We start from the raw sequence: 12,154 nt of genomic DNA, 5'->3' as shown, positions 1-12,154 counted from the left end.
TCCACTCATCCAATTATCCATCCACCCATCCCATCCACCCATCCATCCATCCACTTACCCATCCACCCATCCATCCATCCATCCATCCACCCATCCAATTATCCATCCACTCACCCACCCATCCATCCATCCATCCATCCATCCATCCATCCACCCATCCAATTATCCATCCATCCATCCATCCACTCACCCATCCATCCATCCACCCATCCATCTATCCATCCATCATCCACCTCCATCCATCCATCTAATTATCCATCCACCCATCCATCCATCCATCCACCCATCCAATTATCCATCCATCCATCCATCCACTCACCCATCCATCCATCCACCCATCCATCTATCCATCCATCCATCCATCCATCCACTCATCATCCATCCATCATCTAATTATCCATCCACCCATCCATCCATCCATCCATCCATCCATCCATCCATCCATCCATCCATCTATCCATCCACCCATCCATCCATCCACTCACCCATCCATCCATCCATCCACCCATCCATCCATCCAATTATCCATCCATCCATCCACCCACCCATCCATCCCACCCATCCATCTATCCATCCATCCACCCATCCAATTATCCATCCACCCAAACATCCATCCATCCACCCATCCAATTATCCATCCATCCATCCACTCACCCATCCATCCATCCATCCACTTACCCACCCATCCATCCATCCATCCATCCATCCATCCATCCAGCTATCCAGCTATTGTTCCTCCAAACCATTCATCTATCCATCAAATTATACCTATTCCTACCAACTACCCATCCTTTCCATCAATCCATCCATGTACATAATTATCGTTCTTTCCTTTTATTCCATCCATCCATCTATTTATCTATTCATCCATCCATCCATCCATCCATCCATTCATTTGTCCATCCACTGTTCCTCCATCGATCAATTCAGCATCCACTAAACTAAGCATCATTCTAGTGTTAACCATTCAATTGTACCTAATCATCTAATTCTTTCCATCCGTTCGTTCCATCCGTCCATCCATACGTCCGTTCGTCCATTTGACTCATTCCAATCTTTTTATAAAGCTTTTTAAATCATTTGTTTATTTCTTTATTTTAAACATTTACATGATTTATTATTTCTTCATTTATTTTTGTTCTTTATTCATTTTGTATTTTTTGTTGCGTGTTTATTCCACTGGATCTTCATGTCTGTGGAAATGTTCTGATGTGATAAATGTTTTTTCTTAGAGATCTTCAGTTTTCCTTCATCACCTGCCCGTGTTCTTCATATCTGTGTGGGTCCTGTAGAGAGATCTTCATCAGATCAGAGATCTAACCGATGTGTAAGAAGCAGAAGTTCTGAAGGCCTGAACACTACTCATGGATCTGATCACTTCTCTGTAACATTCCAGCTCCATGATGATGTTCTGGAATCACCATCAGCGTGATGTAGCTGCTCGATACGTCGTCTTTCATTTCTCCACTGGCTCCTGACTTACTGACTCCACCCTGGAGGGAGAACGACTGACGTCAAACTGCGTAAACTGGTGGACGAGTGAACGCTTTGACCTCATGAGATCTTATTTCATAACTGCACTTTTCCCCATAAACAGCTTAAAGAAGAAGCTCCAGCTTTTACCTCTAAATGATACAAAGATCTGAGAATCATATCTGCTCTGTAGGTCCACCAATCAGGTAGAACATTATGAGCACCTCCCTAATATTTTGTAGGTTTCCTTTTACTGCTAAAACAGTCATGATCTCTCGAGCATCAACAGCATGAACTTCTTCAGCAGTTTGAGCTACAGGAGATCGTCTGTTGGATCGGACCACAAGGACCAGCTTTCGCTCCTGTGTGTGTGTGTGTGTGTGTGTGTGTGAGTGAACTTAAGAGTTTATTCTGACTTTAGAACTTTGGATTAAACAACAGAAAAATTTAAAGTATTAGTTATAAAGTCCTCGCTTCTGTTTAGTGGGCGGGGACTCACTTGTTTACTCTCCGCCCATACATGTGACGTCACTGTGCGGTGCCCAATCCCGCTGCTTGTTTTTGTTGTTGCGTGTGAAGGCATGTTGGCTTTAAAAGTGGAGTCTGCTGAGATCTCAGTGAGCAGCCCTGAGACTCTTTGTGCGTCCCTGCGTCTCAGCGAACAAGAACAAGAAGAAGAAGAACAAAAAGAAGAAGAAAAAGAAGAAGAGACATGATGACGCGTGTGCGGTTCGTGGCGTGCGTGTGTCTCCTGTTGGTAATCGGCGCGCCGGTGTGGTGTGGCGCGCGCGTCCCCGGCTGCTCCGACCACTGCGACAAGTCCGCGTGCCCGCAGATTCCCTCCGACTGCCTGTCCGGGGACGCGCTCGACGGCTGCGACTGCTGCCCCGTGTGCGCGTCTGGCGAGGGCGAGCAGTGCAGCGCGCACAGGGACTGCGCCGAAGGCCTGCGCTGCTCCGTGACCGACGGCGTGGCCTACAGCGCCACCGTGCGACGGCGCGCCAAGAGCGGCGTGTGCGCGTGCGAGAGCGCAGAACCGGCGTGCGGCAGCGACGGCGTGACCTACCGGAATGTGTGCGAGCTGCGCAGCGCGAGCGGGAGCGCGCAGCGTCACAACCAGCCGCCGGTCATCGTCGTGCAGAGGGGCGCGTGCGGCGGTAAAGGTGCGCAAAACACACACACACACACACACACACACACACACACACCAGATTAGAAATATAGCATCTGATTTAGGATCCATCACAGTCATATGCACCCCTGACCTTCTCCTCACCTTCCTAACATCAGGGTCTGATCTCACTAATGCTCCTGGAGCTGAATAATCACTAATCCTCACAGTCATGTGACATGAAGGAGAGAGAGAGAGATCTGGAATGAGATGGTATGTGATAATCCGGGGTGCACATACTTTTGGGGAGAAGGATAGAAGAGCAGGAGGGAGGATGGAGGGATCTGTGGGACAACAGAGAAATGATTCAGTCCATTTGGAACTGGTTGAACTAATGTTTAGTGGAAGCCTGTGTGATGGACATCCTCCTGCTCCTGAGGAACTCGTCCTCCTGCTCCTGAGGAACTCGTCCTCCTGCTCCTGAGGAACTCGTCCTCCTGCTCCTGAGGAACTCGTCCTCCTGCTCCTGAGGAACTCGTCCTCCTGCTCACGAGGAACTCGTCCTCCTGCTCACGAGGAACTCAGCTGCTGCTGCTGCTGCTGGTGAACATTTCAGTTCATATTTTCCTGCAAAAAAATCCTGGTCAGATTCCAGCAGCCGGTGGTTCGAGCCAGACAGCCACAGCCGACTTATAAAATAAATGTGTGTGTGTGTGTGTGTGTGTGTGTGTGTGTGAGAGGGTTTCTGCTTGAGTTTAGTTCTGAGATTTAAAACTGTCCAGATTAACACCAGCTGTGACGAGTTTCTAAAAAAATGATCATCACAGTAAGTGAGGATCTGATGGACGTGTGTGAGGTTCTGATGGACGTGTGTGAGGTTTTGTGGATGTATGTTAAACATCTCTCAGATGTGGACAGATTGTGGATGAAGCTGAGACTGAGTGAGAGTTCCCCCCCCCCCCTCTCCACTATGAGTCTGATGTTTTAATGTCGTTTCTCCACAAAGTGAGCTTTCAGCATTTTCAGGACAACATCCTGGAGGTCGAGTGTTTTTGCAGTCATAAACTTTAACTTAAATGGTGAGTGTGTAATGGAGCATAGCAGCCAAGACACACACACACACACACACACACACACACACACACACACACACACACACACACACAGAGAGTTGTGGTGTACTAAGTGCTGAGTTAGCATTAAAAAAGTAAGTGAACTCTTTCTCCTCAGCTCCACAGAACCTCCTAGAGTTCTCAAGAACACTGCAGGTCTTCTAGCTTCGATCAAAACTATTGGCACCCCTGTATGAGACTCAAGTGTCATGGCGATGGTTTCTATAGAAACAGAGATGACTGGGTGTAATTGAAGTCTTTGAGATGTTTACGTATTATTTATGGAAGGAGTCTCCAGCGTGAGTTTGAAAAGTTTGTGCAGAAACAGCAGGGTGTGTTTCCTCCATGCTTCTGCTGCTGATGATGAAGATGACAATGGTGATGATGATGACGGTGATGTAATGTTGTCTCAGGTTACGTTGCGTTAAAGCTGCAGCGTGAGGAAATATTCTGAAGTTCTTGGTGTTCACGCCTGTCAGTGTTGCAGCTCTGCACCAGAACATTTCACAGATGTTGAGTGCTGAAGAATGTGCTGTTCCTGGAAATCAGACTTTTCTATTTGGGTTAGTGAAATCAGCCCAAATTTGGTCATGTGACCTCACTGTGTTATTAAAGCTACATTAGACAGGCGCTTAATCTGTAAAGAGAGCGTGGGTGCAGCGGAGGAGGCGGGGCTAGTGCTCCACTTACACTTGGTGCAGTAGGTTAGGAGGCGTGGCCTTTTTTTACCTGAAACTTATAATATAATGAGGCAAAGGGGGCGTGGCCTTTGTACCTGTTAATTCAAATATAATTAGGCAAAGAGGGCGTGGCCGTTGTACCTGTACCTTTTAAGGAATAAGGGAAGAGGAGGCGTGGCCTTTGTACCTGTGTATCTGTCAGTCACTGTGATTTTTATGTTCAACATTTAAATTGAAATCTATGGAGCTGAGTCATTTTGATTCCACAGAACTGCTCCGAGTGAAACAAACAGATTTCAGTTTACATTTTTATCTGCACAAAACCGTTTTAGAACCAAGATTCCAGAAAAAAACACAAACAGTAGTGAAACTCGCATTCTTTTCCATCTCTCAGTGACTCGCTGGAGTTTACGAGCACCCACATAATAGGGATGGAAAATAGCTGCAGATTAGCGGCTCGCTAGCGCCAGGGCCTGGATGTTGTGTTTAGCGTGTTGTGGTACATGTACGCACTCTCTCGTGTGTGTGTGTGTGTGTGTGTGTGTGTGTGTGTGTGTGTGTGATTTATAGTTGTTGTTAAGGAGCAGTTAATCACAGGGATTTAACACGACTGGAGAATAAAACCTGTAGAGTGTGTGTGTGTGTGTGTGTGTGTGTGTGTGTGTGTGTGTGTGTGTGTGTGTGTGTGTGTGTGTGTTGGACGGGTCTCAGGTATTCTTGAACTTTATGCTCAGGGCAAGTGGAGTTCATTTGGTGAGGAAGAAAATAAAAAAGAAAATTCCACTGAAACCTGATTAGTTTTAATAAATGGAGATGAAGGGGGTGTGGCCAAAGGCAAAGGGGGTGTGGCTAATGAAGATTTGCCATCAGACAATTTAGCGCTTTACCTCTGAAACTGGAGACTCCTTCCATAAATACATCTTAAATACACATTTATTCTCCTTGTGGAAATCTCAGAAGTTCCACACACTGTTACTATGGAAACAACTACGTATCAGAACCAGCGCATTACAGTCGCAGCTGCTGTCATATATAACCTTCTGACCAATCAGAATTCAGCAGATCCAGGTCTCTGTATGCATAGTAATGTCTTGTCCACAGTGAATTATTGTGCATGTTCTCCTGGTTCCTCAGGTCACGATGGGAATCCTGACAGCCTGCGCCACCAGTACAACTTCATCGCGGACGTGGTGGAGAAGATCGCTCCAGCTGTGGTCCACATCGAGCTCTACCGCAAGTATGACGTGTGACTCAGACGCCTCTGTGACTCACCGGAGTGTGGTCCTGAGGACGATTTGTTATGTTTTGTGTACTAACAAGAACATCTGGATCTTCACAGCTTCTTCTTTTGTGGTGTTTTTGATCTTGAAGCCGAGGAGATCATAACACGTCCTTCCTTGACATTCATCGTCGAGTTTCTGGAATAATCTGTATTTTAACGTATCTGATGATCACCTTGAGGGGACGTTTGGATTCAGTGTGTGTGTGTGTGTGTGTGTGTGTGTGTGTGTGTGTGTGTGTGTGTGTGTGTGTGTGTGTGTGTGTGTGTGTGTGTGTGTGTGTGTGTGTGTATTCTGATGCCTGATGCCTTCAGAGTAGATTAGGAACAGAGATTAGAAGTGCTCTTCAATGCAGATGTGTTTTCTGCAAGTCATTCATCAGAGGAAGTTCCTCGGCTCTCTGCTCCAGCAGGAAGGATTTAAGCCGGAATGTTGGCCCTGGGGAACAGTAGATTATTTCGAGGAGGAGGATGGATAAGATTTTCCTCATCAGTTTTATTCCTTGTAGTATTTTCTCATGAACACGGATCACAATTTTTATCCGTTTATAGTTCTGTTTAACGCTTAAAGATTTAGCTCATGTTCTCGCTTCAGCTGTAAACACTCGTTCCCTCACCAGATTATTCCTTAAAAACAAACCAAGGAACTTAAACTCCTCTGAAGATCCCAATCCAGATCAAACACAGACACTGGAGACTCCTTCCATAGAACTCACATTCTGTACACGTCCCTGTAAATTAGCTGTTACTATAGAAACGGTAACAGTTATATAAATCATGCTGACCAATCAGAACACAGGATTTTCCTGCCGATCTTTTATAGCCTTAATCATGTAGAATAGGAGATAGGAGCTAAGTTGTGAAGGCATTGGGCGATAGATCAGAATGTCGTGAGTTTAAATGCCATCCAGGCCAAGCTGCCTCTCCTGGGCCCCTGAGCAAGGCCCTTAAGCTGCTCTGGATAAGGGCCTCTGCCAAATGTCATACATTTACAATGGGTTCTTCTTCATGTCTGAAATGTTGAGTAATGTTCCTGCTGAGGGTTTCAGTGATGTTCTCCTCTGAATCTCATTTTGCTAATCTCGTAGGATGGTGTTCACCAAGAGGGAGATGGCCGTGGCTAGCGGCTCGGGCTTCGTGGTGTCTGAGGACGGTCTGATCGTCACCAACGCTCACGTCGTGGCCAACAAGCACAGAGTGAAAGTGGAGCTGAAGTCTGGAGCCACGTACGACGCTAAAATCAAAGACGTGGACGAGAAAGCCGACATCGCCCTCATCCAGATCGACACGCCTGTGAGTTCTCGCGATCGCGCCCACTGGGTTCTTCACCCGACACCGGGTCCTCCTCCGTCTCAGCAAACATCTGCCGTGTCCTCCGTCATATGTTGTTTCTTTTTTTATATGTGATGCGAGATGGTCTGAGCATTTCCACAAAGTTCATGATGTGCTGGAACTGTGTGGGCGGAGTTACCTCACAGCTTCCCGTCCAATCCCACATCTTTTTTTTTTTTATGTCATTAGCTTTTTGACGTCGAGCGACGTCACGTATCCATAAGATTGAGTGGTGCATGCGTTATAAATAATGAGCCGTTACTATAGAAACGAGAACGTACCTGCACGTGAACCTGCACTAATAAGAGAAAATAAACCGACCAATCAGAATCCAGAATCCAGCAGCGCGGTGATGTCACATGTAAGAGTTTATTTATGGCTAGAAAACATGCTCACACACACACACACACACGTTTGATCTGTTTTCAGATTTGAGGATGTCGGAATGCTTTGCTCGCGTGCGTAAACACTGCGAGATGTCTGATCTAAAATCTAATCTCTCGGCGCCTGAATATTTTTCTTTCATCTATTTTTATAAAAAAGCCTCATGACCTCAGTTTCTGAAATATACACAGGATGTGTACAGTTCCTATAAACACTAATTTCTTCAATAATAATCCCTTTTTTTTTTTTTTTTTTACATCCGCTTCATCTCTTAAACGTCTCATAAGAGTCTCATTAGTGTCTCATAACAATCTCTAAAATCATAATAATCTAAAAAGTCTGGAAAATGCCCCCGAAATATCTTTCGACGCACCTCTACTTTCTCCTAAACATTTTCTCTTTTACATCATCTATTAAACATCTCATAAGTCTCCTCTGCATCTCATTATAGTCTCAAAATCTCATAAGAATCTCATCAAAAGCCTCCTAAATGTCTCTTCATGCTCATTTTCTTTCTTCAAAAAGCTTTTTTTGTTTGTTTTTCCACATCATCTCTTAAACCATCTCATAATAGTCTCCTCAATGTCTCATAATTGTCTCAAATCTGATAAATTCTTCATAATTTTCCAAAAATATCCCTTTGACATGTTCTCAGCCTTTCATAATAGTCTCCTCGAAATTCTCCAACATGTTCCCAAAATGTCTCTTCAACATCTTTCATAATCGTCTCCTCGGTGTCTCCTCGGTGTCTCACACTGGGGTTATTGATGAGTTCTTATTAAAAAATCTGTCTGATGCACAAATCAGCAGATCTTCTCCATCTGGCTGGAGGCTGAACTTCACTTCGACCACGAAGGAGTGATGAATAAGTCACGTGGTCGAGATCCACAGATCCGAATCTGCCACCTTTATTTCATTCAAGTGTATCATCATGGTACGGTATCTTCAGAAGCTCCGCTCTCGGAGCCTGTTCCTCAACACCGAACTACAAGAGCAGGACTTCACAAACGTATCTCTGAAAAGCAGAGCGATGGAGAGCATGCTGAAACACGATGGGTCTGAGATCCGTCTGTTTTTTTGTCCCAGCGAGTCTCAGCAGGCCTTCACTCAACCTCAGATCAGATATGCAGTGGAGTTTCCATCCAGATGTTGTGCCAACTTTTAGATTTGCTTGTAAGGAGAGATGGAGGAACTGCTGCAGACCTGCCAGCCTTCACACATTTTCTGGATCGGAGTTTAGGAGCTTTCACTTAAACGTCCACCGAAAGACTCTGCTTTATGTAATACGATAATCCAGGTGTTGGAGGTAACATCTGGTGCTGTTTTTAGTTTTCTTCTCTATTTTGTCAAATTCAGATTTTTCACCGTCCTAACCGAAATCCACGTAATCATCCTTTAAATTTCATCTGCTCATTTTAATATATTATTGTCTCATAGCTTTTCTCTCGGTTCTGCTGCTTCCACCAGTATGTTCAGGTTCAGGTATCTGTCCAACCAAATTTCGTGTTGTCAGCATCAGAAATCTGACCAGGAGCCTTTAGCTTTAAATAAAGAGAATAAACTGGCTGCTGTAACCAATCAGATTTGGCGACTCCGAGTTCCTTTAGCAGGCGTCCAATAACATCGTCATTTAAATCTCATAAATATTCATGTGGATTTAATGCTGTTTTTTATTCCACGACGACTGCCAGAGGAGAAGAAACTGATTTGGTTGCAGAAACACTCACATGACGTACTTTTTTAAGAATCGTCATAACGATGGGATTAAGAGGTGGATTGGTTCAGGAAGAACATCACTAAAGGCTGAGAAGTTCACAAACCACACAAACGTCCTCCATGGAGCCGATCACAATCCACTATTCACACCTGAACCTCCATCCAACCAAAACCCTTATAGTTCTGATTATAAAGGATGCCAGTGGAAGTCGAAAACAACTGAAAGCACGTGTTAAATCGAACTGTTTGTCAGAAGATTAATATTCAGCGTCTCAGCGATTCTGCCACAACATAAATGAATTCCAGCAGCTCTGACTCACTGCAAGCACAAGGAGGATTCTCCAACACTTAATCATATCCCTGACTGAAATGATCAGAAGATCAGAGGATGAGTAAAACGCTCATGTTTGCCATCTGCATGAAGTTCAGAATCTGGGTGATAAGTGAGACCATCACGGCCTCAGGGTTCGGTTCTGGGCCAATTTTTACTTTTGTGTGCATGTGAGTTTCACATGATCTTCCACTTTCCCTTTAGATGAGGTATCGTGCATAGTGTAGTGGGTTTTTAGAGGTTTTTTGTTGTATTTTTACATTTTCACTTCACTTCCACTGGAGAACGAAGCACTTGACACCGAGTGGATCAGGAAATCTAAATTACCCCGTCGGTGTGGTGAAAGACGTCCTTTATTTCTGACTTGTTCACGTTCCAGAACCTCAGCGACTCCCACCAGAATCAGATTTTTTTTTTTCTTTGTAGAAGATCAGTGTGACAGTCTGTTGTTGTCCAGGACAAAAGACCAGTCATCTCTAACAAACACTCTTTATCTGGAATCATCTTGAACCTCGGCGGTCACGTGTGGCCTCTGAATGGAGAGGAACAGTTCAGACCTCCATTTAAATGCTCAGAATCTCCAGCTTTCCCTTCTTATTCCATGTGCAGTCACACGACAGACATCCTATTCAGGAGTTACCAGGTGTGTGTGTGTGGGGGGTATAAAATGGCAACAATGTCCTTCTTGAGTCCACAATAGAAAGATCTTCACTTGACTGCTTCCAGAGCATTATAGTGTGTTTGTGTTTTCCTGAATCTGAGTGTGTGGAAGTTTTGATCCTGATACAGGTGTGTGTGTGTGTGTGTGTGTGTGTGTGTGTGTGTGTGTGTGTGTGTGTGTGTGTGTGTGTGTGTGTCGATTCCGTAGTAAGTCAGTGGTTTATAAGCGTGTGTGATGCAAGACAAGACACCAAGCCTGTTTATTCCTGAGGGAGGGAGAGAGAGAGAGAGAGAGAGAGAGAGAGAGAGAGAGAGAGAGAGAGGGGGAACTGGAGAAGGTAAATATTCACAAAGTCAACACTGAACCTGAGCTCGTGTTCTTGGAGGAATGTTTTGGTGATGAATGGTGAGAAGTAAACGCACCTCCGAGGCATCACACCTGCGCTTCTTTATTTATTCATTAGCTGATTATTGGTGCCAAAGAGAAGAAGAATCTTGAGTTTTTGGGGTTTGGCAGGAGTTTAATCATCACACAGTCAGAGTTTGAAGAGTCTGTGGGTAAATCTGCTAGTTCCTTCATGTTCCTTCACTGTGATGCATCGTCAAAAACTCCCTCACGGGATAAAAACCACTAAAAACCTCAACAGGAACTCTCCTCCTACTCGTGTTTATAGATGAAGTGTTTGGATCTCTTTCGTTTGCGTGACCGTCGCAGCCTCGGATTATTCTAAACAGTTCCAGATTTTCTGTAACTTTTCACAAGGTTTCAAACTGCAGAACTGAAGCTTCAACGTTTCAACCTGATTTAGTGGGGGGGGGGGGGGGGGTTTCTTGCTTGGAAAAGTGGCTTTTCCACTTTTCCCAAAAGATCATCTGCGATTCATTTAAATTTCACTCCAGCCACGTGTCCGTGGTCCCTCGTTGCTGGAGTGGAACTTCTGTAGATGTCTGAGATGAAGATATAGCATAAATCTTATGATCTTGCATGGATCATTGGAGATCCTAAAGCTGTATTGGACGGGATAAACGAGGGTTTTCATCCCAGGTGGAATCCAGAGGAACTCGTGTTTGCGGGTTCATATCATGAGGAGCAACATGTCATTAATATGCAGTGTCACTGCTTTTCTTAGTCTTCAAACACCTTCTCAAACTCCACCACGAAGTCCCCAATCTCCATCAGAAATCGTCTAATTATCTCTAAACATCACATTCCACATTTCGTCCCAATTCGCTCTTCTAATTCCCTCCACTCTTCTGCGCAGATGTTCCACTGGATTTTTGTGGATATTTATTCAGAAACAATTGTGCTTTATAGCATCAGGTACTGATGGAGGTGAGAAGGTGAGGATGTTCCTGAGGTGCAGTCAGCTTTCACATTTAGCCCAAAGGCGTTCAATAGGGTTTATAGCAGGAGATCTTCCACTGACCCATGGAAAGCAGATCTTCACAGAGCTGGAACGGGTTTGAGTCTCGTAGTTCAAGTGAATTGCGTGCTTTCAGATTTGAGATAACAGGAAAGAACCAGATCTGGCTGGAATAATCTAAAGATTGCAAGGTGACAGTGGAATGTTAAAAGTGACCCTCAGATTTGAAGAACAGAACCAGGATTAGAGCTTCAGGATGTTCAGGATGTTCAGGATGTTCAGGGTTGCCAGAAATGAAACCAACCCAATTGGTTTAGACAGAATCGAGCCGAACCCGAATCCCGGTCTTCACACTATATTCCAGCCCTGTACATGCTCTCTGACTCGGCGTTCCAGATCTGACCCTGAAAGACCCTGATCAGTCATTTCCATCCCGAGTCTTCTCAAATTTGACTTGTTGATTTATTTACACGTTTTCACGTACCGTCAGCGTCTTCATTTCATTTTCTCTTTGTAAACATGGATCAGAATATCCTCGTCCCTGCGTTCTATCATTTGCATCGTCTCACTTGAGTTTATTTTGTCCCGTCTTCTTCACGCCACCTTCATGGAAATCATGCTGAGGAAACTTCTAGAGCGTCGTAGCTGTAGCGCAGGAGCACTTGTGAGAAGATAGAAATGGTTTCATCTACACGCTACACACTGCAGACGT

At 44.8% G+C, this 12,154-nt stretch overlaps 1 protein-coding gene and 1 long non-coding RNA gene across 2 annotated transcripts in view; both read left to right on the top strand.

The window, feature by feature from the left end:
* LOC310734348 overlaps window positions 1-1,831 on the top strand; it is a 4,044-nt gene extending 2,213 nt beyond the window's left edge. Inside the window, exon 3 of the long non-coding RNA XR_014536015.1 lies at window positions 1,233-1,831. This is a non-coding gene — a long non-coding RNA (uncharacterized lncRNA). The remainder of the gene's footprint in view (window positions 1-1,232) is intronic.
* A 200-nt stretch (window positions 1,832-2,031) lies between these two features.
* htra1b (HtrA serine peptidase 1b) overlaps window positions 2,032-12,154 on the top strand; it is a 19,235-nt gene continuing 9,112 nt past the window's right edge. The window contains exons 1-3 of the mRNA XM_083556300.1: window positions 2,032-2,636; window positions 5,511-5,613; window positions 6,744-6,948. Coding sequence (XP_083412426.1) covers window positions 2,186-2,636; window positions 5,511-5,613; window positions 6,744-6,948 — 759 coding nt within the window. The 5' untranslated portion in view covers window positions 2,032-2,185. The remainder of the gene's footprint in view (window positions 2,637-5,510; window positions 5,614-6,743; window positions 6,949-12,154) is intronic.

Source organism: Silurus aristotelis (genome assembly GCF_946808225.1).
Source record: "Silurus aristotelis genome assembly, chromosome: 12".
NCBI lineage: Eukaryota > Metazoa > Chordata > Actinopteri > Siluriformes > Siluridae > Silurus > Silurus aristotelis.
Note: the sequence above shows the minus strand (reverse complement) of the source record. Positions and strands in the feature narration are given on the sequence as shown.